The sequence below is a fragment of the Megalops cyprinoides genome, chromosome 15, assembly GCF_013368585.1.
Source record: "Megalops cyprinoides isolate fMegCyp1 chromosome 15, fMegCyp1.pri, whole genome shotgun sequence".
Classification (NCBI taxonomy): Eukaryota; Metazoa; Chordata; class Actinopteri; order Elopiformes; family Megalopidae; genus Megalops; species Megalops cyprinoides.
The window spans coordinates 29,271,043-29,294,347 of NC_050597.1; the positions used below are offsets into that span (position 1 = coordinate 29,271,043).

Sequence of the window (23,305 nt, forward strand, 5' to 3'; positions counted from 1 at the left end):
GCTTTGCATGAAATGTTGACCCCCTTGAATGTATATTTTTCCTGGTTATAATGTAAAGACAAATACTTGTCTCGCTGACTATACTAAACAAAAAAATATTTATGAACTGTAGTGAAGTTATAGATTTGAACTTGCAAGATTGTAAAATGAAATTACATATTTTTCCAGAGAATGACATCATGCACACTGTTCTTGACAGATTGTGTGTACCTTTTTTTATTCCCATTTTCTTCCCTTTTTCTTGTCCTTTCTATCAAAACTTAATTAAAATCACCCACACCCCCCCCCCCCCCCCCTTTATGTTATAATGTGTAACAAATAATAACATTGTATAGTATTGTGGAGCACAATGTCCAGAATGTTAAACATTTTTTCAGCTCCCTCTGCCTGGCTTCTAAAGCTGTGCACATAGCCTGACTTGAATTGAAGAAAAAAAAAAAAAACCTATCTCTGCAAAAGTAAGAACGGGCCTGGCGCTATGGGGGGGAGAGTGGTTTTAGAGTTAGCATAAGTATCTGGCGCTGTTATTGCCCCCATGTGACTTTGTATGTCTCGTTGAATGAATAGACGATTCAGCCAGCCGTCTGCGAGCAAGCCCTCACCCCAGGGCTCCTCACTGTGACCCAAGTTCACATTCCTGCACATCCTCCACGAAAGGAGAGCCATGTATGGTAAATGTGATTAGGGTTTGGTTCATACCGTGTTTGAGTACAGACATGGTCCATCTTTGCACACTGAAATGTATTTAGGTGCTGCTGTTTGTGCACCGTTCTGGGTAAATGGTGACCGGCTTTTGGTTTCACAGAACTCAGGCAGATTTAATCATGTGACATAACAACTGTATTTTATACTAGTGAAACTAGTGACTTGTGAAAGAATGCATATATGAACATTAATCTCATCCCCTCATGTTTCCATGTTTGGTGGAAATATTACTGTAGAATCACTCACCGTATACTGTATATCTATCAAAATTCTCACATGAAAAGGGTAAGAACCAGACCATAACCCATCATATCAGTCCTTCAGCCTCACTTCCAGAGGTGTAGGCATCATAAATCAATTTAGAAAATCATGCAGCTGTTTCATGAGGTAGCCCACATCAGCAATTGTACCTCCAAACACGCTTAACTGAGATGCTGTAGCCGACCTCCCATTCAAATGGTCAATATCTGACATCAGATGTCAGCATATGGTTCAGAGCACATAGAGACATGGAACAACATACCTAGATCTTACTGATGGGCACATAAAACCTTATAATTCATGTATTCAACATTTGTTGTTAACTTTGAATAAAAATGCAAATGTTTCTTTTCCTATATATATATATATATATATATATATTTTTTTTTTTTTTTTCCCATTCATTCCTTCATTTTGGTGATTGCCAAACTGTGGGCAAGAATTGCATTTAATTGTAAATCAAAGAGAAAGAAAAACTTTTGTTGAACATTTTGGGGAAAAAAAACAGTGACATTACCAGTAATAAAATAAAACTCTGAGTTGCAATGCCACTCAGACTCAAGTCAGTTTGCTTTGCTTCAGGGACAGAAGGGACAGTAAGGCCACGTGACATACAGGACACGTGACAGTTCGCCGCGGAAGTAAAGATATGCAGTGCAAGAAAGTTTTGGACTTTTCTAAAAATGTGGCAAAATGTTAACAGGTGGCGTTTCCAGATACCTCGTGTATCACACCGTGTCAGAGGGAAGATATGAAATTTGGCTAACCTGACATCTGAGCAAACACACAAGGCGTAAGTTATAGTTGGTGGGCAATGTTTATGAGCAACTGTAGCTGGTTTGTACTGTAGCCAGTAGTCCACAAACTAGCTAGATAGCTCTATTGTTTATGTTTACGCGACCAGCTACACGAGAATTTTGGTCGTGGTTAATCGTGGAAATAGCTTTGAGATAAATCCTGCTCCGGAATTCCAAAAAGTCGAGCCCTTCCGCGGTGCAGACGCTACGTGCAAAAACACGAGTAAGCCTGCAGAGATTTAGATAGCTCACGCGCTTCATCTTATGACCGCATTCAGTTAGCAAAAGGGCAGGCACTGATTTGGAAAAATCTTTCATCTGTCAGGCACATTTGTAGCTGAGGTATTGTGGGCCACTGGAACACCCGCTTTCTAATTTTCTCTTAATCTTAACTGCGTGTAATGCACTTGAATATAACTACCGCTTCATAAAGAAAACCAAAAAGTCGTGGAGGTAGTTTTTAATCACCCTTTTCACACTTTGCTTCTATTTCGCAAACGAACACGTCTTTATTGCTTTGATGCTTAAGATATTTGGTTGTACGCGTACCGACAGCATGGGAAGGCGAATGGACAGGTCTGCTTCCGCACCGCTAAGAGGAGACAGCAGTGCGTTGTTCTGAGTGTTGTGGTTGCTGACTTCTCCCAGATGAAGTGCCTGCTAGTGGCCAGCGACAGCGCGGAGGTTCTCTTCTACTGGTCGGACCCAGAGTTCGAGCAGAGCATCCAGGAGCAGTATGGCGCAGCTCACGAAGAAGGACAGAAGGTAGGAGTGACATCACATCACCCGCGGCGGGTGTTCGTTGGGTGTTAAACCAACGGAGAATGGGAGTTAAACGGCCTGAACTCAAAGGTTTAAAGTAGCACGTTTTAATTTTTAACAGTATAGGAAAAAATACGTTTTCCTGTCAGCAACACACATACTGTAAATGGCCTCAAGCCGCTTGGAATATTAGTTTGAGATTTGCTTAGCAGACAGACATGTGCACATTGTCTAAGATGGCTTATATTTTATACTTTATCCTTTAGAGACTGGAACATTTACAGATGTGATGTAGGTTCAAGCATCTTGCTTAGGGGTACAGCAGCAGTGCCCCACCCAGGGTTTGACCCTGCAACGTCCTGATTACATGTTTATTTGCATAATGTACACACCATACTGCTGGCAGTTTGAAACATTATTTCTCCACTTACATAGAAGGTGGCAATAACATGTGATAGATAGATAGATAGATAATACTCGATTGATCCAAGAAGGAAATTGCAGTGTCAACAGTCAGGTATGTTGGGAACAGACGTACAACCTTTACAACATAAGATAAAATAAACATAACACATAGGACAATAAAGACAATAAGTAGATATAGGACAATAAATACTGCAACCACAAACTGCACCATGAAAATGACAGTTGCAGAATTCTGGTAATGTCCATAGTGTGCTTATTGCACGTATTGCACTTAATGTATTGCGCATGAGGGGTTTCATACTTGATTGCAATGAGTTGTTGCACAGTTGTTGAACAGTTTCATCACCGCTGGTAGGAACGATCGCCCTGTGACCAGCAGTGATAAAACTGTTCGACTCCTCCCCCTTCTGCCGTGGGGAGGTTGCCACGTGATATGTGAACCCTTGAGAGAAAGCTGGTCTGAATGCCTCTTCTTCTCACCCTTAGCCCCCAGCCTTCGAGGACAGTCTCAACACACGTTTCGCTCCCATCATCATCTCCTGCAGCAGCATGATTGACAGGATCGATGACTGCTACACCTCCTTCAGCACAGAGAGCAACCACATCTATGTCCTGCACCAGGTATGTTCCCACTGACCCCCGGGCGGTTACCCAGAGTGCTGTGTGCCAGACGAACGAGCCTGGCGCTCGTTTGTGCTGATTTGCTATGCCCCGTAGTTTGAGGAGTGCCTGTACATCGCTGTGAACGGGGATGGAGACGAGAGGGAGGAGGACCTGAGGAGGAAGATCTACGTGACAAGGAAGCTGACAGAGGTCCTGTTTGGGATGGTGACACTCAGCAGCCCCCTCCTGCGGAAAGAGTAGGGGAATTTCACTACCTTCCAACCGCGGGCTTTAACACAAGTACAACAGCAGGCAAACTAGCTTAACCTTTCCTCAGCATGTTTAATAATTTCATGCTGTGTACAGTAGCAGTACTCGGGTACACATACCCAGTCTATGGCGGTACTTTCATCATACAGCTGTCAGCCCCCAGCATGGCCAAGCTACGAAGGAAGTTCCAGCTATGTGAAATTTTGGTCATTTGTTTAAAATTATAATAATTATTTGTTTAATAATCTGTAACTTTAGCAAATTTGGCAAAATTGACAAGAATATTGCTTGAATTTTGAGACATTTTCTCTAGTTAACTGCTATTTGGTGCAGAATTTTTTGGGCTTTTTTCTGGCTTTTCTTATTGAGTAAAAATATTGTTGAGCTAACTGTTGTATTCATGATGCTGATGTCCTTTTTGCTGAAAATGACGAAAACATTTTTCTTATAGCATATTGAAATAACTTAACAGGACTGTGTGTACATAATTAATATAATGCATTACAGGTGCTTGCATCAAATAAATTGTTTGCTCGGTGTATTACCAAGCAAGTGTGTTAGCTAGCTTATGTTAGCTTTTCCCAATCACTTCAACATGGGGAACACTGTGGTGGTTGTTCACAAGTTTCAAGTACAGTGTTGCCACTTTCTTAATACATTAAGCTCTTGCTGTCATCTTCAGACTCCGTCCTCAAGATACAGATCAAAGGAATTTCCTGTGGAAGAAGCTTCAAGGCCTTCTGGGAACTTACAGTCGCCTTAGAGAGCAGGACCAAAGCTTCATGGTGGAGGTTATAGCTCTATTTTTAATACTGTACTTATTTCTTCGTTTTGATATATTAGGTCATTGTTTATCATATCTGTTGCAGTTACCGTGTCTCTACATAAAGGGAAGGCAAACAAAATGGTATATCGACCTTGACTGGTTATTTTTTCTGTGGTCTAAACGGAGCTCCATTAATCTGTGTCATTTGGGTGAGACTTCATTTTTTTGTGTGGGTGTCCCCACTGTGTTTTTGTTCATATATACACTGCCTGCATACCAAATTTCCAACTGGGGTAATATAAAAATTAAGTTGAATGGAATGTAATGCATTGGAACTGGGCAGCAAATTGGCAGTTGGAATTGTAATTTGAATCGGGAGTTAAGTCTGACTCAGTGACAGGAGGAATCTGCTCAGGAGAGTGTGGACTCCTGACGTGGTCGTTTACTCAGGTTTAACCGTCTCCGTTATGTCTCTCTCTCTCTCCCTCTCCCTCTCAGGCTGTCGAGCGGCTGATTCATCCCACTCTCTGTGAGCAGTGCATTGAGTTCCTGGAGCGCCGGCTGGTCCAGCAGATCAACAGCAGCGTGGAGCGGGCAGGAGAGGAGGTGCTGCACGCCTTTATCCTGGTGCACACCAAGCTGCTGGCCTTCTACTCCAGGTACACCTTTCACCAGGGGGCGCTGTTACCCCACATGCTCTGTGTTTCCGCAGGAGTCCAAGCAGTTAGAATCTGAGCTGTCCGTGGCCTAGAGCAGGGGTGGGCAGCCCTAGCTCTAAAGCGCCAGAGATGTTTCTGGCTTCTGTACAGTCTGAGACTTTTAATTACATAATTGGATTAATTCATTCTGTTAAACTAATACAGGTGACTGAGAATTTCTTTGCTCTTATTGAATCACATGTAGCATTTCAGCAGAATAACTGACCTAGAGCAGTCACTCGGCAGGCCTTCTGGAAAGAGTTTGTGCCCTTGAGGCCCCTCCTATAAGTTTCCCCATGCTAAACGAATTAATATTAGGTGTGTTAAAACAGACCTAATTCAGACCAAATACTGATAATATATTTTTAGCTATACACATGCTGAGAGCTGTCAGATGAGAACAGGTGTACAGCACAGCAGGCAGTGGGGGGTCCATCCTTCCCTTTAGCTTCTGGCAGGCGGCTCTGATTGCTACTGTATAATGTGCTTTTTTCCTCCCGCAGCCGAAACGCCAGCAACCTCACGTCTTCTGACCTGCTGGCCTTGATTCTGATGGTGCAGAACCTGTATCCTAGCAACAGTGATGTGGAGGACACGACACCCGAGGTGGGCTGCCCAGGGGTCGTGACACAGGCCCCAGCATGTGACTTTTGATAATTAATAGCATTTCCCAGAACACGAGTTTCTAGTAGCCTGGTTTCTTCCTCTGAAAGTGGAGTAGAAGGCATAGGCTTTGACGTTAAACCATAAGGAATGTTGCACGTGTGTGTGTGTGTGCGTGCGCGCATGTGTGCATGCGTGCATGTGTGTATGTGTGTTTATGTGTGTGTGAGTACATTTGTGTGTACAAATGTATTTGTGTGCGGGTGTGCGCGCATGTGTTCATGTGTGTGTGAGAGTGTGCTTATGCATGTGTTATGCATTTGTGTATTTAAATGTGCGCATGTGTGTGCACGTGCGTCCGTGCATCTGCATTTAGGACACGGAGAACGCTTCAGCGCCTGACGTCTTCTACACTCCAGAGCCCTCCCCAACCCAGGGCAGCTCAGGTGAGCCTCGGCCTGAGCGCCGAAAGGGGGAGCCGGCGGCCCCGCCGCCCCTCCCAGCCGCCGCCGCCGCTGGAGCTCTATGCATCTGTAGGTGTGACCCCAGCCTTCTCTCCCTCCGCAGGTGCAGGAGGGGCGGAGGGGAACGACACTCCAGTCTTCCAGTTCGTCGATCCAGACATTCAAGTGGGCTTCGCCACCTTTCTTGTTTTTGTTTGTTTTTTTTAACTTTTAGAGTACTTTTCTCTCTGAAAAACATACAAGTGTATTGTTTGCTTTACGTTGGTTTCCTGTACAGGACAATATGATGAAAAATGAAATTAGTGATGTAAAAATAAATGAATGGATAACAAACGTAAAAGAAATAATTAAAAAACATAGAGAAAAACAATATACAAGAAAAAAGAAGCAATAAATACATATATAAACATAACTACAGGTATCATCAATACTATAATGTAACTGTAAAATTCAGTAATATTAAAAATTTGAGCCCTGAGAAATCATGGGCTACCAATAGGCTACCACAGGAAAGACACAAAGACACAGGAAAGACACATTACTGGAATCACTCTTCCAATGTGGCATTATGTGATGATGTGGAAATGTGAACTGCTTTCTCAGGTTGCAATGCACTAGTTTTGTCAGTGTGACTAATTCTCATAGGATCCTGATGAAATACCCGTGCTGAATAATTTGTCAGATGTTAATCGACCAATTAGAAGACAACACTACAAACCTAGTAATTCATTGCGTAAGCTGGATTTCATCCGAAGTGCATAATGTTTGGTGCTTATTTCTGGGCTTAATTCTGCCTGTGGCTGAAATGAGGGGTTTTTTTTTGACATGTGACTCTGATTTCAGATGGCAGAGGACAGCCTCCAGGCCTTGGAATTCCCGCCCCCTGACCCTGCGACCCCTTCCAGAGTCTTTCTAGAGGCCACCATCAAGGAGGGCTACTGTCCCATGATGCCTCACTCCATGTACTGCCTGCAGCTGTGGCCTGGCATCACACTGGTACTGCTGACGAAGGTCTGGCAAGACTAGGTTTCCTATTCATTTACAATCCAGTGTGCTCTTGCAGTGGGTCCTGAGGTGTAGGAGGCTGAACTTCAGAACCGAAAGGGGATTCAGCTCTCAGGAGAGCCACATGGTGGCAGGATTGCACCATTTTCATGTGTGAAGTGAGGAAAATCGTTGTTTTGAAATGCTGCCAATTCAATTCACCTTGGAAGGGTTAGTTTGAATTATAATGATGAACATAAATTTTATCTTTTTTGTTTTTAGTGCTGTTGTCTTATTTACTATTATTAGCTGAACCGATGAGTGTGGATGTAAACTATTAACTAGTTGAAATCATTAGGAGCTATCTTAATAACACTTCATAGGTGATATCAGTTAATGTGATCTATCTCATCTCATTCTTGTTGGATCAGCATTATGACCATTGACAGTCTGCTGTGACTCGTATGTTGACATTTATAAGGTATTTACTTCCCTGCATTCTCTTTCCACAGATCCCCAACAGTCAAGTGGCGATATCCGTCTACTACTTTCTGGACACATTCACCAACCTGGAGAAGAGGCTGAGGGAGGGGCCAGAGGGAGCCGTCACCCCCCGCGGCCAGCCCCCCCTCCACGACCTCCGCAGCAAGATGGACAAGTTCATCCGAGCCCTGGGAGGCAGTGACGTTCAGGTCAGCAGGGATCAGGTCAGGGGAGAGGGGAAACACAGAGCCAGAAGTGAAACTTGTGGACAGTCAGAGTCTTGCCAAAACTGCCCACCTCAGCATTGATGGATCAAATGATGAGTTTTTCAAAATTTAAGCTGCAAAGAATGTTTGGCTGGATGTACAGGCCTGATAAATGATGGCCAGATCCAACCAAGCACTTTCCCTGGGTTGATTTTTTTTTTAATGGGAATAACCCATAGATGTGCTGTAAGGTCACTTCTCTTGGAGTGGATTGGATTTTTGAGTGTACTGTTGTTTGTCCCAGGAGCTACCTCAAAAATAATAATAATGTAGCATAATGGTTAAGGAGCAGGACTCGTAACCGAAAGGTTCCCGGTTCGATCCCCGCTGGGACACTGCTGCTGTACCCTTGGGCAAGGTACTTAACCCGCAATTGCCTCAGTAAATATCCAGCTGTATAAATGGATGACATTGTAAAGAACTGTAACCTATGTAAGTCGCTTTGGATTAAAGCGTCTGCTAAATGAATAAATGTAAAATGTAAATAAGGTTAAGGAGCAGGGCTCATAGCCCAAAGGTTGCTGGTTAAGTTCCTAGGTGACCATTGCTGTTGTATGCTTGGGCAAAATAGTTGACCTGAATTGCCTCAGTACAGACCAGCTGTATAAATGGATAACATGGCAGAAATTATAAGCTGTGCTAAGCTAATTCTCGCTCTGGATGAGACCATCTGCTAAGTAACAACATTGTAATGTAATAGCATCAAGAGTAATAACACTGGTGTTATTAATAGTGATGAATTGCCTTTATACAGTGCTTTTCATGGATCTGAAATTCCTGTCTCTGTGTTCAGTCCCTCTTTAACCCCCTTCCTCAGTGTTCAGACCTTCTATAACTCCCTGTCTCTGTGTTCAGACCTCCCAGCTGCAGAATGCCTGGGCAGAGTTCAAGAGCAAGGCTTTCTCTCGGACAGGCCCAGGAGTCAGCAAGGAGTGAGTATGGCTGCTGCACTCTTCCTCCTTGCTCACAGCGTTTATTATCTGCTGCCTCTGCTGGTTTATGGTCCCAGGACAGAAGCAAGAAACAAACAGACCCACACACAGACATACACACACACACACACACACATACACACCCCCCCCCCCCCCCCCCCCACACACACACACACACACACACCATTTACTTAAAGTTCACTTTCAGCTAATGTAGTACAGCACCAGGCAAAGCTGGAGATTTATACTGCTTTGTGTTAATTCAGTACTGCATAGGAAGTGCTATTGCATTTATTCTGATCGAGTGTGCAGTGCATTCAAAGCCTAAATATTGAAGGATGGCAGACTTTATGGTTAATATAGGTGGAGACTATTGGTAACCTTGTCAGTCAGTTACTGGACTGTGTGTGTGTTTGTGTGTGTATGTGTTTTGGCGATCCCTGTGTTAGTGTTGCGTATCTGTGACCAGCGCATTGCTGTGCATACTGTCTCTGCAGGCTGCTGCCCTGGTGCCGGAGCATGAAGACCCAGCTGTGTGCCGTGTACAGGCAGTGCTTTGTCGCAGAGACACTAGGGGGCGCTCAGCGCCTGTCTCCCAGCCTGCAGGACAGGGCCCTCGCCATGGTGCAGTACGTATGGGCTGAATCTGGCCAATAGGGCTCACCTCCAGCGCTTATTTCAAAATATGCTCGCTAAGTTTTATTTGTCTGGGAAGAAAATGTACTCATCAGTCGATGTGGATGAATAAAACAAAAAAGCTTCAATCGCTAGATCATATTCAAAACCTGAAAAATAAATTATGCAACAAAAAGTTTTAATGGAATTGTACATCTCACTGAAAGGTTATGAAAAAAATATATGAAAGTGCCAAAGTAGCAGTGTCTTTAGTAATAATATAAATATGTATATTATAAAATAATGTGCTGAAAACAAAAAGTGGTAAGGGAGAATTTATGTTATGGCTGTTAAAAAGGACCATTATTTCACACTTGTAGCCAGCTACAATAATATAATATGTTTACAAATATCATTACACTCAAAAAGACTGGCTGTCAGTATAGTCTTGGTCTGGCGCTAAACAATAATTATGTCAGTAGGGTTCATATCCTAGACTCCTTGTGTCAGAGCTTTAGATTTTCGGTGGTTCCCACCCGCTTTTCACTGGCTGTAGAGATCAACATTCCTTCACTGTGTTCCAGGGAGAAGCTGATGGACTGGAAGGACTTCCTGCTGGTGAAGAGCAAGAGGAACATTACTATGGTGTCATATCCTGTCCAGGGAGTCCTGTAGTAGATGACCTTAATAGCACAGATGCTTCATAAATGAATCAGATCGCCAACTCGGTGTGCATCACACTGACTGTTTTGTCTCTGCCAGATTTTTATTTGCTGGCTCAATATCTATGCCCGTTAATAATGGAACATCCATAAGAATGGCAGACAGCACCGGAATGTTCTGTTAAGAAACCGCAACATCCTAGACAGAGGACGGAAACAGCATTGAAGCTGAATATCTGGCCATAATAGAACGTCTGTGTTAACCACAATTACTTGTTGAAGAGAGAGCAGTGGAGTAGTCAGAAAGTTCGTTGTGAGTGAGAGTATTACACATACAGTACTGGGATAACTTATGTAGCATTGTCTTTGCTTCAACTCTTAAAATTCCATCAATTAAAAGGCCTTAAGTCCAAATCAGAGACTTTGATTGGATGGCAACGCTGATGACCGGTTGTGGCAGGTGTCAGTTCTGTGAGTTGAAAGCCTTGTCTCCATATCACTGCTACTGCGGATATAAGGCCAGGGTTGTTACCATCTTTGAAAAGTTGTCACCCCTGAATGCCAAAACAGTTTTGCATTGATTTGCAGCCTTGATAGAGACGAAATTGAACTGACCTGTCACCCCAGCCCAGCTACATTTATCATCACTGCGTTTTCTCCCTGAAGCGTGTGTCTTTCCCTTAATCCTCTTCCCACCTACCTGGAGGAGTTTCCAGGACTGATCCACTTTATCTACGTGGACCGCACTGCTGGACAGATGATCGCCCCCTCCCTTAACGTAACGGACCGTTCCACCTCAGAGCTGGGGAAGGGGCCTCTGGCTCATTTCATCAAAGGCAAGGTAAGCCGCAAGTCCCTGGAACCCCCCCCCCCCCTTCGCTGAGGCATAGGTGGAACGGCCCTGGCTTTAGTTCACACATTAACAGTTGAATGAATGAATAAAAAGCATGATATCATCTTGATGAAAGCCTAGGCCAAAATGTGATGGTGTATTTAGCAATATTGCTTTATCCTACAGAACAGCCCTGAGTGTTTCTGACCAGGAGCTGCACGTTTAGTTTGTTGCTCCAATCATCCGATCTCAGAACACTGTACAACACTGTGTTACGACATGACCACAATTCACGTGTTGCATTTTTTTCCTTCATGTGACATCCAGTTTTCAGTCTAACAAGTATTCAAGGATTTGGCTCTTCATGTCTTTTCTTTTTTTACATTTCGTTAGTTCCAAAGTTATACAATTACATCACAAAATACTGCAGCTCCATGAGCCGTTGAGCCCATATAATTTGAAAACGTGTAGAAAGTCAGTTCTCAGTACTAACACAATGTGAATGTGGCACCTTTCCGGGGGAGGCTGATGGGGATCTTGGGTAAAGCTTGAATCTGAAGTCTTGGTTAAGTGAGAGGGGCGATGTTTGTGCTCCCCCTTTGCCTCCTTCTTGTCCTCAAGGTGTGGACTCTGGTGGGGGCGGCACGACGCTACCTGCAGAAGGGCTACACCACCATCACGCTCCGCGACGGCGATTACTACTTCTGCTACTTCCTGTGGTTCGAGAATGAGACGGTGAGTTGCCCCGCTTCTGTCTGCACTCCTGACAGAAAACGGTTTCACTGAACTCCAGACTGGGTTGAAATGCAGTTGTTTTACTGAGCATCAGTGGCAGCGGGTGAGCTGGAAACAGGGGAAGCCCAAACACTACCTTTAAATCTATCATTACTTTCATCCTGTTCCCCTTTATCCTCCTTAATTAACAATAAAACAAACACGAATTGAGTAATTAGAATAAATGATTATGCTCGCGAAACACCGCAGATTGTCTGTAGTTTGTGTTCTTGCGAAAACTACAACGTGAGATTGTTTAATTAAAAAGGATGGCATTTATCGATTTAAATTACATTAAATGCTCATGACACATCACAACTTTTGTGAGGTCTGTGTTCTAAATGTTACTGTTCATTGCACTCAATCTTACCTAAAAGTTTATTCTCAATAATCTAAATCAATTTAACTAAATTTAGCTCTGTTTTGTAATTTGAATTTTGTAACACAAGAAAGCTATAATGTGAAACATTTAAGAGAAAGCTTTGGGATTACTTGCCACTTAATTATTCAAGTTGCCATCCTTGTTAATTAAACAATCTCATGCTGTAGCTTTCGCAATAGCACACAAATTCGCAAGCATAATCATTTATTCTAATTCTAATAACTCGATTTGTGTTGATTATTCTGTGAAGTATTTGTTTTATTGTTAATCAAGGAGGATAAAGGGGAACAGGTTGAAAGTAATGATAGATTTAAAGGTAGTGTTTGGGCTTTGCCTGTTTCCAGATTATCCGCCGCCACTGGTGAGAATTCTCTAGACTGGGTTGAAATGCAGTTGTTTTACTGAAGATTCTCCAAACTGGGTTGAAATCCAGTATCCCATATTTGTAATCCATGGTCTTGTTGCTCAGGTGTAATCCCATGATGTCTAACTAGTTGCTTTCCTTTTCAGTGTGAAATAATGGTCCTTATTAACAGCCATAACATAAATTCTCCCTTACCACTTTTTGTTTTCAGCACCTTTTAGCTGTATGTGTGATTTTGGTTTTAGTAATATTTATTTTTTTCAGTAATTTTTATGTGCTGATTCCCTGACCCAGCACTGGATGTGGTCTAATCTGGTTTCAGTGTCAGGCTGGATGTGGTCCAATGTGGTTTCAGTATCCCATCAGGGCTACAAGCTGGATGTGGTCTAAAGCTGTTTCATTGTCAAGATGGATGTGGTCTAATCTGGTTTCAGTATCAGGCTGGATGTGGTCTAATGTGGTTACACTGTCCCAACAGGGCTACAAACTGGATGTGATTGACCTTCCTATTCTCCCTGATGATTCTGCACCCATAGGAATGCTAGCATGGGATTACTACAGGTAACAAACACGGCACATCGTATTTATTCTAAGGGAGGACCTGACCTACGACTACAATGAGTGCACACATAACATACTGGGCAAGGCTGCATCATTCTTCAGGGCTTGAATTTCACGGCGGGATTGCGGGTATTGCGCATAATTTCATCGATTCCTGCAAATCTAGCACTTATAATGCGGGAAATTCCCGCACACATTTACAGCGATGTCTAATAATGTTCAGCCAATGTTTGCGCCGGTGCGGAATGCGGGACGATTGGCCGGAAGTGCTGCATCAGACGGACTGACTTCCGCCCTGGACAACACACTTGGCGCGCTCTCTCTCCCTCTCTCTACAAGGCTACAAGCCCCCTCTGCTGTTGCAGCATCTCTCACTAGCATACAGACAGATTTCAATGATATGAACTTGCAACATGCAAACATGGACCGCTGGCTAAAATGTAAATCTACATCATCTGAAGTGGAACCCGCTCAGAAAAAAACACTGGAACCTGAAAGGACTAGCGCAAACGGCAGTGCCAGTGATGTCAACGTTAACAACGTTAATCCTCAGGTTCCTCAGACAGGTAACGGTAACGTTACTAAGGTGAAGCAGCAGTCCAAAGACAAGTTTCAGGCTGACTGGCTCAGAATATATCCATGGCTCGAACATAACAACGGTGAAATGAGCTGCTCGATTTGTAAAATGTACGGTGCCACGCCTTTTACCAGCCAATGTTACAAAACGTCTAAGTCGCCACTCAGATGGCGTTCCTCATACAGTTCCTCATACATTTTTGACTTAAACACTCAAAAACCAGCCTTTGATGACATGAAGAGCAGGTATGTAGGATCCTTGATAGATGAAATTGACAGGAGATTCCCTGCTGACACAATGGATATTCTGTCATGGTTCACTGTTTTGGAACCAAAAAAAGCCGTTGTAGCAAAACAGTCCTCTGAAAATTTCTCTCTCTATGGTGCAGAGAAACTTGAAAACCTACTGTCACACTTCTCGTGTAATGTAAGTGTAGAGGAAGCTCGGTCAGAGTTTGCAGTGCTGAAGTAAGTCATGGCTTCCAGTGACTCGTATGCTTCGTTTTCCTTTCAACAGTTTGCAGAGACTGTGTTGCATGAACATGTGTTGTATTCACTGAAATGGAGAAACTCATTAAGACAGCTATAATCATACCAGTTGCAAGTGTGTCATGTGAACGTCAGCACACAAAACAGGATTAAAACTAAATTCAGAAATTCACTGAGTAATACAGACCTCACCAATCTGATGCTCATTTCAGAGCTTGGCCCTCCCTGAGAGCAGTTTGATTTTAACAGAGCTATTATCAAGTGAAAAGAGATGAAGCGGAGCAGACAGATTACAGGGAGAGAATAGAGCATGGAGGCAAGAGAAAAGGGAGCCACCAAAAGAAAGACTAAGGACACTGATGCAGCTCAAAGAGCTGACCACTAAAAGAGGAGGAGGAGAAAGAGACAACAAATTACAGCAATGTATATAGTTCAGAGAATCCCTTAAGTTGGAGGAGAGTGACAAAATGCAATCTGAGGTGAAGCATTTAAGGGGGGAATTCCCCCCCATTTTGAAAAATGAATTTCAGGCCCTGCTCTTGCATCTTGAAAGCATTCTTCACTGACTGATGTCGGTCCAGTGAAATGTGATATCTCTGAGAGGTGTCTAAGGATTGCATGCTAAGGGTACCTGTAACATTAATGTATCTTTCACCTATCATTGATCTTTGACACAGGTATGCATTTTCTTACCACCAAAAGACATGCCTCTTCTTCCCTGTACTCTGCTGTTAGTATTTATGCTTTTCATGCTAATACCCTCAATGTACTTCATGTATCAATTTGTCTTCGTTAAATCATTTTTGCCTTCAAATGATTATTATCTTTAATAAAGCATTCAAAATATCTACTGTGCCTTACTCTACAGATAAGGATGGTTTAGAATGTTAAGGTTAAGACATTGTTCTACTTCACGTTTGTGAATGCTTTCAGCTGATTCGTGTCCACGTTATCTCCCCCTACAGGAAGCTGTTGAGGTACTACAGCAAGTACCACCACGGCGAGGTGGTGAAGTGCTACGAGCTGCTGACTGTCCACCTTGGGGTCATCCCCAGCGAGTACGTCCTACAGCACTGCTGCCAGCTGGCCCGCAAGCTGTGGGAGCCATCCCGCATCCCCCTCCTCTAGAGGACCTCCAAGCCTCCCGTCCGTCCCCTGCCCCGCCTGACCTGGGACTGTCTCTGCAGGCGTGTCACGTTACACCATAAAACAACCCCCTACCCCCCCAGCCCGACAACAGTGTGCCATTTGGGGGTCACTATACTGCCTGAACACGTCACTCGGGATAGTAGCCCGGGTCATCGATGAGCGTAGGCATTCTACTGTTGTGGAAACTTTTCCCAAGCTAGCTAAGTAGCTAGCCCAGACAAAATGCCATCACGTCTGTGGAATGTGAATCCCAGTTTCACCGTAGACAGCTCACAGGCTTACAAACGAACTGTTACATTAATAGCTAGCTAGCTAGGTAGCTAGCCAAGGCAAAAAGAGATTGGTAATTGAACTGGTGATGAGACACCGAGGTAAGACCCACCAGTGTCGTGAACAGGGCTAGGGTTCAGCGTGCCTGGGGAACAAGACCACAGTTGGTTTGAAATTGTCATCAGTGACAGGGCGACACTTGCTCTCCTGAGCGACACGCTGAAGCAATGCTGACCTCCTGCGCAACGCTGAAGCATCAGCATCAGTGTTGGACCAGAAGAGTAGATGTTTACAGTAAATACCAGTTACACTCATGCACCATACAGAGACATTACACTGTGAGGTACCCTTAGCGTGACTCTCCTGTAAGGAACAGCACCGCAGTGTCAGCACCTTATATAGACCACTTCTGTGTTTTTGCACTCGCGTAGACGCTGTGCTGCTGTCAGACAATGAGACCAAAAAACCCAGCAGGACTGCTCAGCACTGATCTGTGGTGATTGACACAAGCACTTTCTCTCGCTTTCTCTGTTAAATGCGCCAGCCGCCTTTTCACGAACGAATCACAAGTAGAGTCTGGAAGTGTTAGCGCTCGGTCTCAAGGCTGTGCATGCTCTGTACTGAATATAATATTAACATTTGGAAAAACCAAGTACCACCACCAAGCCACCACAGCATTTATTTAGTATTTCAAATGTGGGGAATTGCATTCACAATACACTGAGATTGTGTTAATCACAACCCTCCGTCTTCACATTATTCTTCGTTGTAAGTTCCAAGGGCCATGTTTTATGGGTTTTATAAGGTTAACTTTTCTGTAACTGAGTAGGGCCACATCTGTTTTCAGATGAAAGCTATTCATGGTATCATACACGCAGGATTGTACTGTCACGCTCCAGCTGTCCAAGATGAATATTCTCTGCAGCTTAAACTACTGTTTCAGTGACAAAATGAGTCCACTTCATATTGTGTATAAAAATGTTCAAAGCAAACAAGCTTTTGAATACATCGTTTTATCACAGCTGTATGATTTTTAAATTTAAACTTTTCAAACTTTCATGTACCCAAGATTTTCAATCGTGTGAATGACCTTCAGAGTATACTGGTGTATGCTATTGTATGATAAGAGTACCAGTAGTCTTAGTGTACTGGTAATTATGATTGATGATAATGTAATTTTACATGAGGAGCTCATGAGTAAATCAGCTCTGTGGAGTACGTCATTATACTTTCTTTTACTGGTTCTTCTAAACTAGTCAAAGTGTCTGAAAAATGTTAAATGAAATACTCCAAGCACATGGTTTAAGCACTTTGTTCATTTTTATTTTTTCCATCCAAGTACTACTGCAAATAAAAAAATCTCATTAATGATTTAGATTTTTTAATTTTTTAAATTATATTAATATATTAATATTTAACTTCGTTTTTGGGCGAAACTTTTGTTAAGCAAACTTCTAATGCACAGAACATTTAAAACAAAATCTATAAAGTCTTCGCCTCTTAGTTTGGAGTGCTTTATAATGAATAGCCAATACAATGAAAGGTGTACAGGCGCAGAGGCTGTATGAAAATGAAACTGGAGAAAAAAAAAAAAAAAAGATTCTTTATCACTTTCTGAACCTCCCCCTCACTACTGCCACAGTTAAACAGTGGGCTAAAAGGCATAATTTTGCAAAACACATTTATATTAATGAGCTCATCAATATTCATGAGGGAATGGAATTTGTCATTCATACTAGCCAGCCAAGGTCAATACAAGGTCAGGCGAACTATGCCTACCACCACTCCCGCTATAGTGCCTCACACAGCAATCTCCTACACTTGCCTCAGTGTTCATTTTAAGGGATCAGCTGTTTCCAGTTCAGAGGCCCAGTTCATTACCAAGAGTAATAGCCCTTTATTTAAGATAAGGTAGACTGGCCTTTGCCAAATAATGATACGCTCCTGAAACACAGCCTTAAGCCGCCCAAACATACTGTATGCGAGCGGAAGCAGAGAAAGTTCTGGATCATTGGCCAGCCACTGTAGCTTCCTTCCACAGCATTGAGCCGACATCTCCAGTCCCACTGTTTCCAAGGGAACCCAACAGGGCCTAACAAAAAATTTGAGCGACCTTTCTTTCAGTGAAAGTGTAAAAGTCAAAAGTCTGCTAGTAAAAAAGGTCTTCCTAAATATTTCCTGTCCTTTATGTTTTAACAACCCCCCACCACCACCCATGTCAAGGAGGCCTGTCATTGTGGGAATGCATTAGTGGATTTGAAACTGAAAGCTGAAAGTAAGGATTTGTATAAGGTTATGCATGAACTGTTTTGAGCTACTGTGGACACATTCTCCTCCAGGAATGAGGAAGCACAGGTGTCTATTCTTCCTCTAGCCTGCTAACAGAGAATCTGCTCTTTTCCTTTATGGGGGGTTAAGAAAGCCTGAAGTGATTCAGGGTTCCTTTATGTGGGGGGGGGGCGTTTAAAAAACTGAAACTGATCCCGGGTCAGGGCTTGTAGAAAATGCAGTGTGCGGACCCTGTCACAGCTTTCTGTGATTGCCGAATTGTGTGACCAAAACCGCCGTAGCGCCATGGCGGCCGGTTCTGTTACAGCGCCCCCGTGAGGTCGGTCACCACCTGCGCTGCCACCAGCTCCCTCAGGAAGACCTTCTCGGTGCTGATGTCGTGCACCACCTGCGACTTCATGGCATCCATGCGCAGGGCCTCGTAGTAGTGCAGCGGGGCGGCTGGGTGCTGCAGGTCGTAGCCAAAGCCCGCCAGGCTCACCTCATCGCACAGTCGCAGCGCCATGACGACCGCACTGGCTCCCAGGGTGGGCACCATCTGCAGATGGAGCCAGTGGGGTTTCATCAAAATGACCGACTCTTGCATTCACTCCATTTACAGTTACAGACACCTGACCATGCTGTTCCATACACTTTTTCCCTTTGTCTGCTGCATTACTGGATTTTTTTCAAGATTTCAAGTTGATTGCATTTTTTGTGAGCAGACTAAGGGGTATAAATGTGGCATAACTTACATTTATGTCAGTAAATTTGGTGTTAATTTGTATATAGTTTAGGGAAAGCAGTTGTGATTGTGGCGACAGGGAATCTGACCTTTTTCTGCTGTTTGGAGTATGTCTGTAATGCCAGGCTCGTCTGGTGGATCACTTCAGGGTTCAGGATCCGGAAGTTTTCTGGCTGGAGAGGAATGGATTCCACCACATCGCGCCAGAACCACAGCTTAGACCACCATCCCTGGGAAGACAGATCTGATGAGCCGAACAGGCGGCTGCCTAGGGTGCTGCCCATCACCAGGGGGAACCAAGTGCCATAGATTTTTTTTTAATTTTATATTATTTTTGGGAAACAGTCTGTATTAGCCCAGGAAGGGCACACCAGTTTCCCAGAGCGGGCCATAACTTCTTCATAACTTCTACAAAAACAGCCGCCAATTTTCCGCTGTTCAATCAACCTCAAAATGCATCCAGGCGACATTTCTGTAGGCTAAGTTTTCACATTGCGGACTCTCTGGTAAATCTTCAGCAACGTGGCAGCACAGTTTGCCGCATATTTAGCTGCGCTCACCAGGCTCTCTTTGGTCACCACGGATGCAAGCCACTCCAGATCCAAGCTCTTGAACGCCACCAAAGCCACTATAGCGGTGTTCTGGTACTCTCGGGGGGACCGAGGCGCCCCTTCTGGGTACATCAGACGGATGGTGGTCCTGGACCCGGCGTCTTTCTCAAACCCAAAAACAGGGGCATTGTTCATCCTGTCAGGAAAAGAGAGGATGGCAATGTGGACATTGAAGAGCAGCCATTTTGGACACACAGTGCTAGCAGCATATGACATCTCTTTTCATGACCCGTTTTGTTTGTTCTTAGCAGAGCCAACCAATAACCCACACATTGTGGAGTTTTAATCCAAATTAACATTTCAAGGGAGAAAGTTAAAAGTTAAAAACATGAAATGTTTGAACATGCAATAAATTCAATTTAAAAAGGCAATATACATGACATGCGACACTGAAGTGATCAGAAAAAAATACTTGCAAAAAAATTAAACACATAAAAATGATGACAGTAACCACAAAACAGTAGTACTTTTTTCTATTAAATTTTACACTGTCAAACTTAAACTTGTAAATACATAAGGCAATACAAATAACAGGCCAGTCAACTGGAAAAGAAATCCATTTCCAGGCCCACAGAATAACTTTAATAAGGTTAGAAACCACATTGGCAGATATTCTCAGTGAAACAAGACATCAGTCAGGCCCTAGTATTTAGTCCTAAAAACCAAAAGCCATTTTGGTTTCAAAAGTCAGTTTCAAACCATTTTGAAACCGACTTCAACAGTGATTTGTAGCTTTTTTTTTTATTTCATGTGACATGCAGCAGTTACCTGTCACATGATTGGTCAAACATGTCACATGGGGAGTTGAAAACCATTGTGTCATTGTGTTTGAAAAGAACCTGTCTGTTCAAGTGCATGAAGTTTCGAGCAGTTGTTGCGCAGTCCCACTAAAGTCTATATTATGCGGACTTCCCACTCATCACCGGTATCAACCATCAGCCTATCAGACTGCTCTCACCTGATGATGATGTCATACTGATCGATGTGGGCCCCCAGGCGGCTGCCCAGCAGCACCCCTCCGCTCCCCACCACCACACAGCGGCTGCACCCCCTACCCCTGAGCCCGGGAGGTGGGCCGGTCTGGGGAAGGGTCTGCAGAGTCCTGGCCGCCCTCTCCTCACTGTCCTGGAAGCCCAGAGGAGGGGGCTGCGCCCACTCCGCATGCCCCTCCTGCAGGAACACTGGGACCTCCGGCAGGCGCGGACACAGGGCTGCCGAGCGGAGCCGCTCCCCACACCAGCCGGGACGGCATTCCCCCGCCAGCAGGGAGGCCGAGCTGTTCAGCAGGACCTGTGGGCACACACAGGGGGCGCTGTTGAGCAGGGAAGAAGACACAGCTTCACACAATGGCCCAGTTGTTCAGAAGTAATCTGATCGGATTTCGGATATCGGATTGGACCAAACCTTGAAAATGGGTTGTTCAAAAGAAAAAAAAAAAGGATTCTGAAATTGGATTACATCATGTAATCTAGTCTTGGTTTTGATCTGGATCAAACCTTCAGTATGTGTTGTTCAAAACATTTTAGTAGGATTGGGATACCTTTGATCCAAAAAATCAGGATTATCCTGATCCCAGCAGAAGGGTGGATTCAGGGGGGATTTCAGGAACAAAATGTAATAAAACTTTAAAATTGGTCAAATAATGCAACATTTGTATCATGTAGCATGTATACATTTATTTATATTTTGCACTTGATTTGTTTAACCGTTACAGTGATAAAGTAGACATTAGGCTACCTATTAAGCCTTTCAGTACAGTCAAGTAAAAAAAGAAAAAAAAGGATTTTGTCCCCATAAAATAATTCTCCAAACAGCTGTCAATAACAAACAAAAATATTTAACTGTCATTTATCACCATGTTATTTACAATGACACATCAGAGATGAACCAGTCAAAAGTAGTTACTAACAACTGCATCCCTTATTGCACGCCCAGTCAGTCCCTAATTCTGAGAGAACGCCGGAGGTTGGTCTGGGTCTTCAACAGGCTCAGGTGCATCATAAACGTCATCACAGAGAGGGACATTGCGCCTGGTAGCGATGTTGTGCAGGACAATACAGGCAAGTATTATGTTGCACGCTACCTGTGCTGTTTTCTGTCACTTCAAATAAAAACACTTAAAATGACCCCATGCTGGCTATTCTACCTGTTGTTCTTTACACAGCTAGTAGCCTACATTGTGATATGTAGTCGCATTTTGAGCACTGGTAATCCAGATTTGGTAATCTTGAAGTTTGTATCTGGATCAGGGTCATCCAATCCAATGTTGCTTTGAAAAAACGGCACAAAAGTAAGGTGGATTACCTGATCCTGGATAGCAAAACATGGGATTTCCAAATCCGGATCATTCTGATCCAGATTAAACTTTTTGAACAACTGGGCCAATGTGTATCAATGTAATTTAAGCAAACAGGGAATGCCTTCGTTTAAAAGAATATATTACCAAAAGAGGCAAGATTGGACTTTTTTAAATTATGTGTAGTTAATATAGTAAAATATACCCAAATAAATTAACAAAAATGTTTCTCCCAGTTCAAAACATGTTCATGTTTACTTCAAAAGTTCAATCAGACACTAAAACCCTGTGTTTAAATTCATGGTCAGAGCACTTGTCCCACATACCATGTCTCTGCCTTGCAAACTGCCATTCTTCCAGATAGGCTGCTCCTTGGGCAGGTAAACTGGGACTAGCACGGCTGAGTAACACCCCAGCAACAACACCAGGCTCAGACAGAGGTTGGTCTCTCTGCAAAGATAGCGTGAGGCTCCACACAAAGCAAGCACACGGCTATAGCACTGGAAATTCATTTTTCGCCATGGATTTATTATTATTATAAGGATTTGCGGTTAAATTATGGCCACATTGTGGATTCATTTAATAGTAAATTCTTCCTATATGGTTATTTAATAATGCATTCTAAAATTGCTGATCTGCTTAAAAAAAATCTTCAATGAACAGGTGTGTGTTGATTAAAAGGTGACAGACCGCAGCCAAAACGTTCCAACGATTTGTAAACGAAGTTGTTAAACGGTCATTTTTCAACTAACTGGAAAACTTGGAGTAAAAATTCAACGGTAGCCTAAATCACATAGTTTTCCTGATAGCTAAGCAAGCAAGGATTTTTTTTTAGCTCAACGAGTGTACCTGCTGATGAAGAATTTCCGGAGTTCTGTCTTCCCGTTTGTAGCTGCCGCTTGCTCAATGTTTTCTGCCTCCGGCAGCAACGGCAAACCGCTGTCTTCGGGGTCTTCAACACTGAGGTTTTTTAAAGTAACCATTTTTTCAACGGACGGTCACATCACGCTCCGTCACATGTTGTCTCACCATTCGCCTAAATTGGATTGTGATTATCAGAAACATGAACTTGTTCATTTTTAGAGTTTAAACTGTGAATTGACCCTCTGTAGCCGAGCTATCGAAACCTGCAAACTCACTGTCTATAACGGTTTTACATATGCTAGTTTACACGGTTAATGTAGGCTACTCTAAACTAAATGATAGGCGGGGGAGAGTACATACCTGCTTGTTCACCTGTTTTCCATTGTGCGGCCGACATGAAGTAGGCCTAAATATGTTCCTACTTAAATGAATTGACTATTATCAATAAACGTCCCAGCTGCTTTCCATGCGCCGTTTCATACTCGTTCGAAGAGGTTAATGATTGACTGGCTACACTGGAGTGGACTTTACTCAAGGCTGTAGTTCGATAATAATTATACACGCGTGTAGTTTAAAAATTTATTACGTTTGTGTGCCTGTGTAATTTACTTATATGGCCTGTGAGTGGCCGCATATTGCAGTTTTTATTCGTAGGCTTTTTTTGTTTGTTTGTTTTGTTTTTTTTGCACTTGATGCATTTTGATTTTGGCTTACACAGCAAAGATTGCTTGGAACACGTATTAATTAAAAAAACACAGAATGGTGCATTTATGCAGTATGTGACCTGTTATTTAATAAGGCACATTTGTAAAGATTTACCGCTATAA

The 23,305-nt window shown here is 43.3% G+C and overlaps 2 protein-coding genes across 2 annotated transcripts; one reads left to right on the forward strand and one right to left on the reverse strand.

Annotated features, from left to right (window-relative positions):
• The first annotated feature begins 1,606 nt into the window (after positions 1-1,606).
• Positions 1,607-16,748, forward strand: hps1 (HPS1 biogenesis of lysosomal organelles complex 3 subunit 1). Its single transcript, XM_036546688.1, has 18 exons — positions 1,607-1,759; positions 2,412-2,528; positions 3,438-3,572; positions 3,669-3,811; positions 4,507-4,615; positions 5,089-5,249; positions 5,792-5,894; positions 6,268-6,337; positions 6,459-6,520; positions 7,199-7,366; positions 7,852-8,031; positions 8,944-9,020; positions 9,518-9,649; positions 10,220-10,285; positions 10,994-11,138; positions 11,751-11,864; positions 13,128-13,210; positions 15,241-16,748. Exons 2-18 carry the CDS (start codon positions 2,412-2,414, stop codon positions 15,401-15,403), a joined length of 2,028 nt encoding a protein of 675 aa, XP_036402581.1. The 5' UTR covers positions 1,607-1,759; the 3' UTR covers positions 15,404-16,748.
• Positions 16,749-17,128: 380 nt separating this feature from the next.
• On the reverse strand, positions 17,129-22,959 carry st3gal7 (ST3 beta-galactoside alpha-2,3-sialyltransferase 7). Its single transcript, XM_036546929.1, has 7 exons — positions 22,839-22,959; positions 22,464-22,650; positions 21,941-22,064; positions 20,277-20,608; positions 19,268-19,454; positions 18,797-18,937; positions 17,129-18,521 (listed from the first exon to the last, which is right to left on the reverse strand). The coding sequence occupies exons 2-7, from the start codon at positions 22,595-22,597 to the stop codon at positions 18,285-18,287; spliced, it is 1,155 nt and encodes a 384-aa protein (XP_036402822.1). The 5' UTR covers positions 22,598-22,650; positions 22,839-22,959; the 3' UTR covers positions 17,129-18,284.
• Positions 22,960-23,305: the final 346 nt, after the last annotated feature.

Excerpts from the sequence above, each read along its gene's own strand:
- st3gal7 (XM_036546929.1), bottom strand. The coding sequence starts at position 22,597 with ATGGTTACTTTAAAAAACCTCAGTGTTGAAGACCCCGAAGACAGCGGT. Across the intron at positions 18,938-19,267 it reads TGGTGACCAAAGAGAGCCTG|GGATGGTGGTCTAAGCTGTG; the intron begins GTGAGCGCAGCT and ends CTGTCTTCCCAG. Across the intron at positions 18,522-18,796 it reads ACTCCAAACAGCAGAAAAAG|ATGGTGCCCACCCTGGGAGC; the intron begins GTCAGATTCCCT and ends CTCCATCTGCAG.
- hps1 (XM_036546688.1), top strand. The coding sequence starts at position 2,412 with ATGAAGTGCCTGCTAGTGGCCAGCGACAGCGCGGAGGTTCTCTTCTAC. Across the intron at positions 3,573-3,668 it reads ACATCTATGTCCTGCACCAG|TTTGAGGAGTGCCTGTACAT; the intron begins GTATGTTCCCAC and ends TATGCCCCGTAG. Across the intron at positions 8,032-8,943 it reads TGGGAGGCAGTGACGTTCAG|ACCTCCCAGCTGCAGAATGC; the intron begins GTCAGCAGGGAT and ends CTCTGTGTTCAG.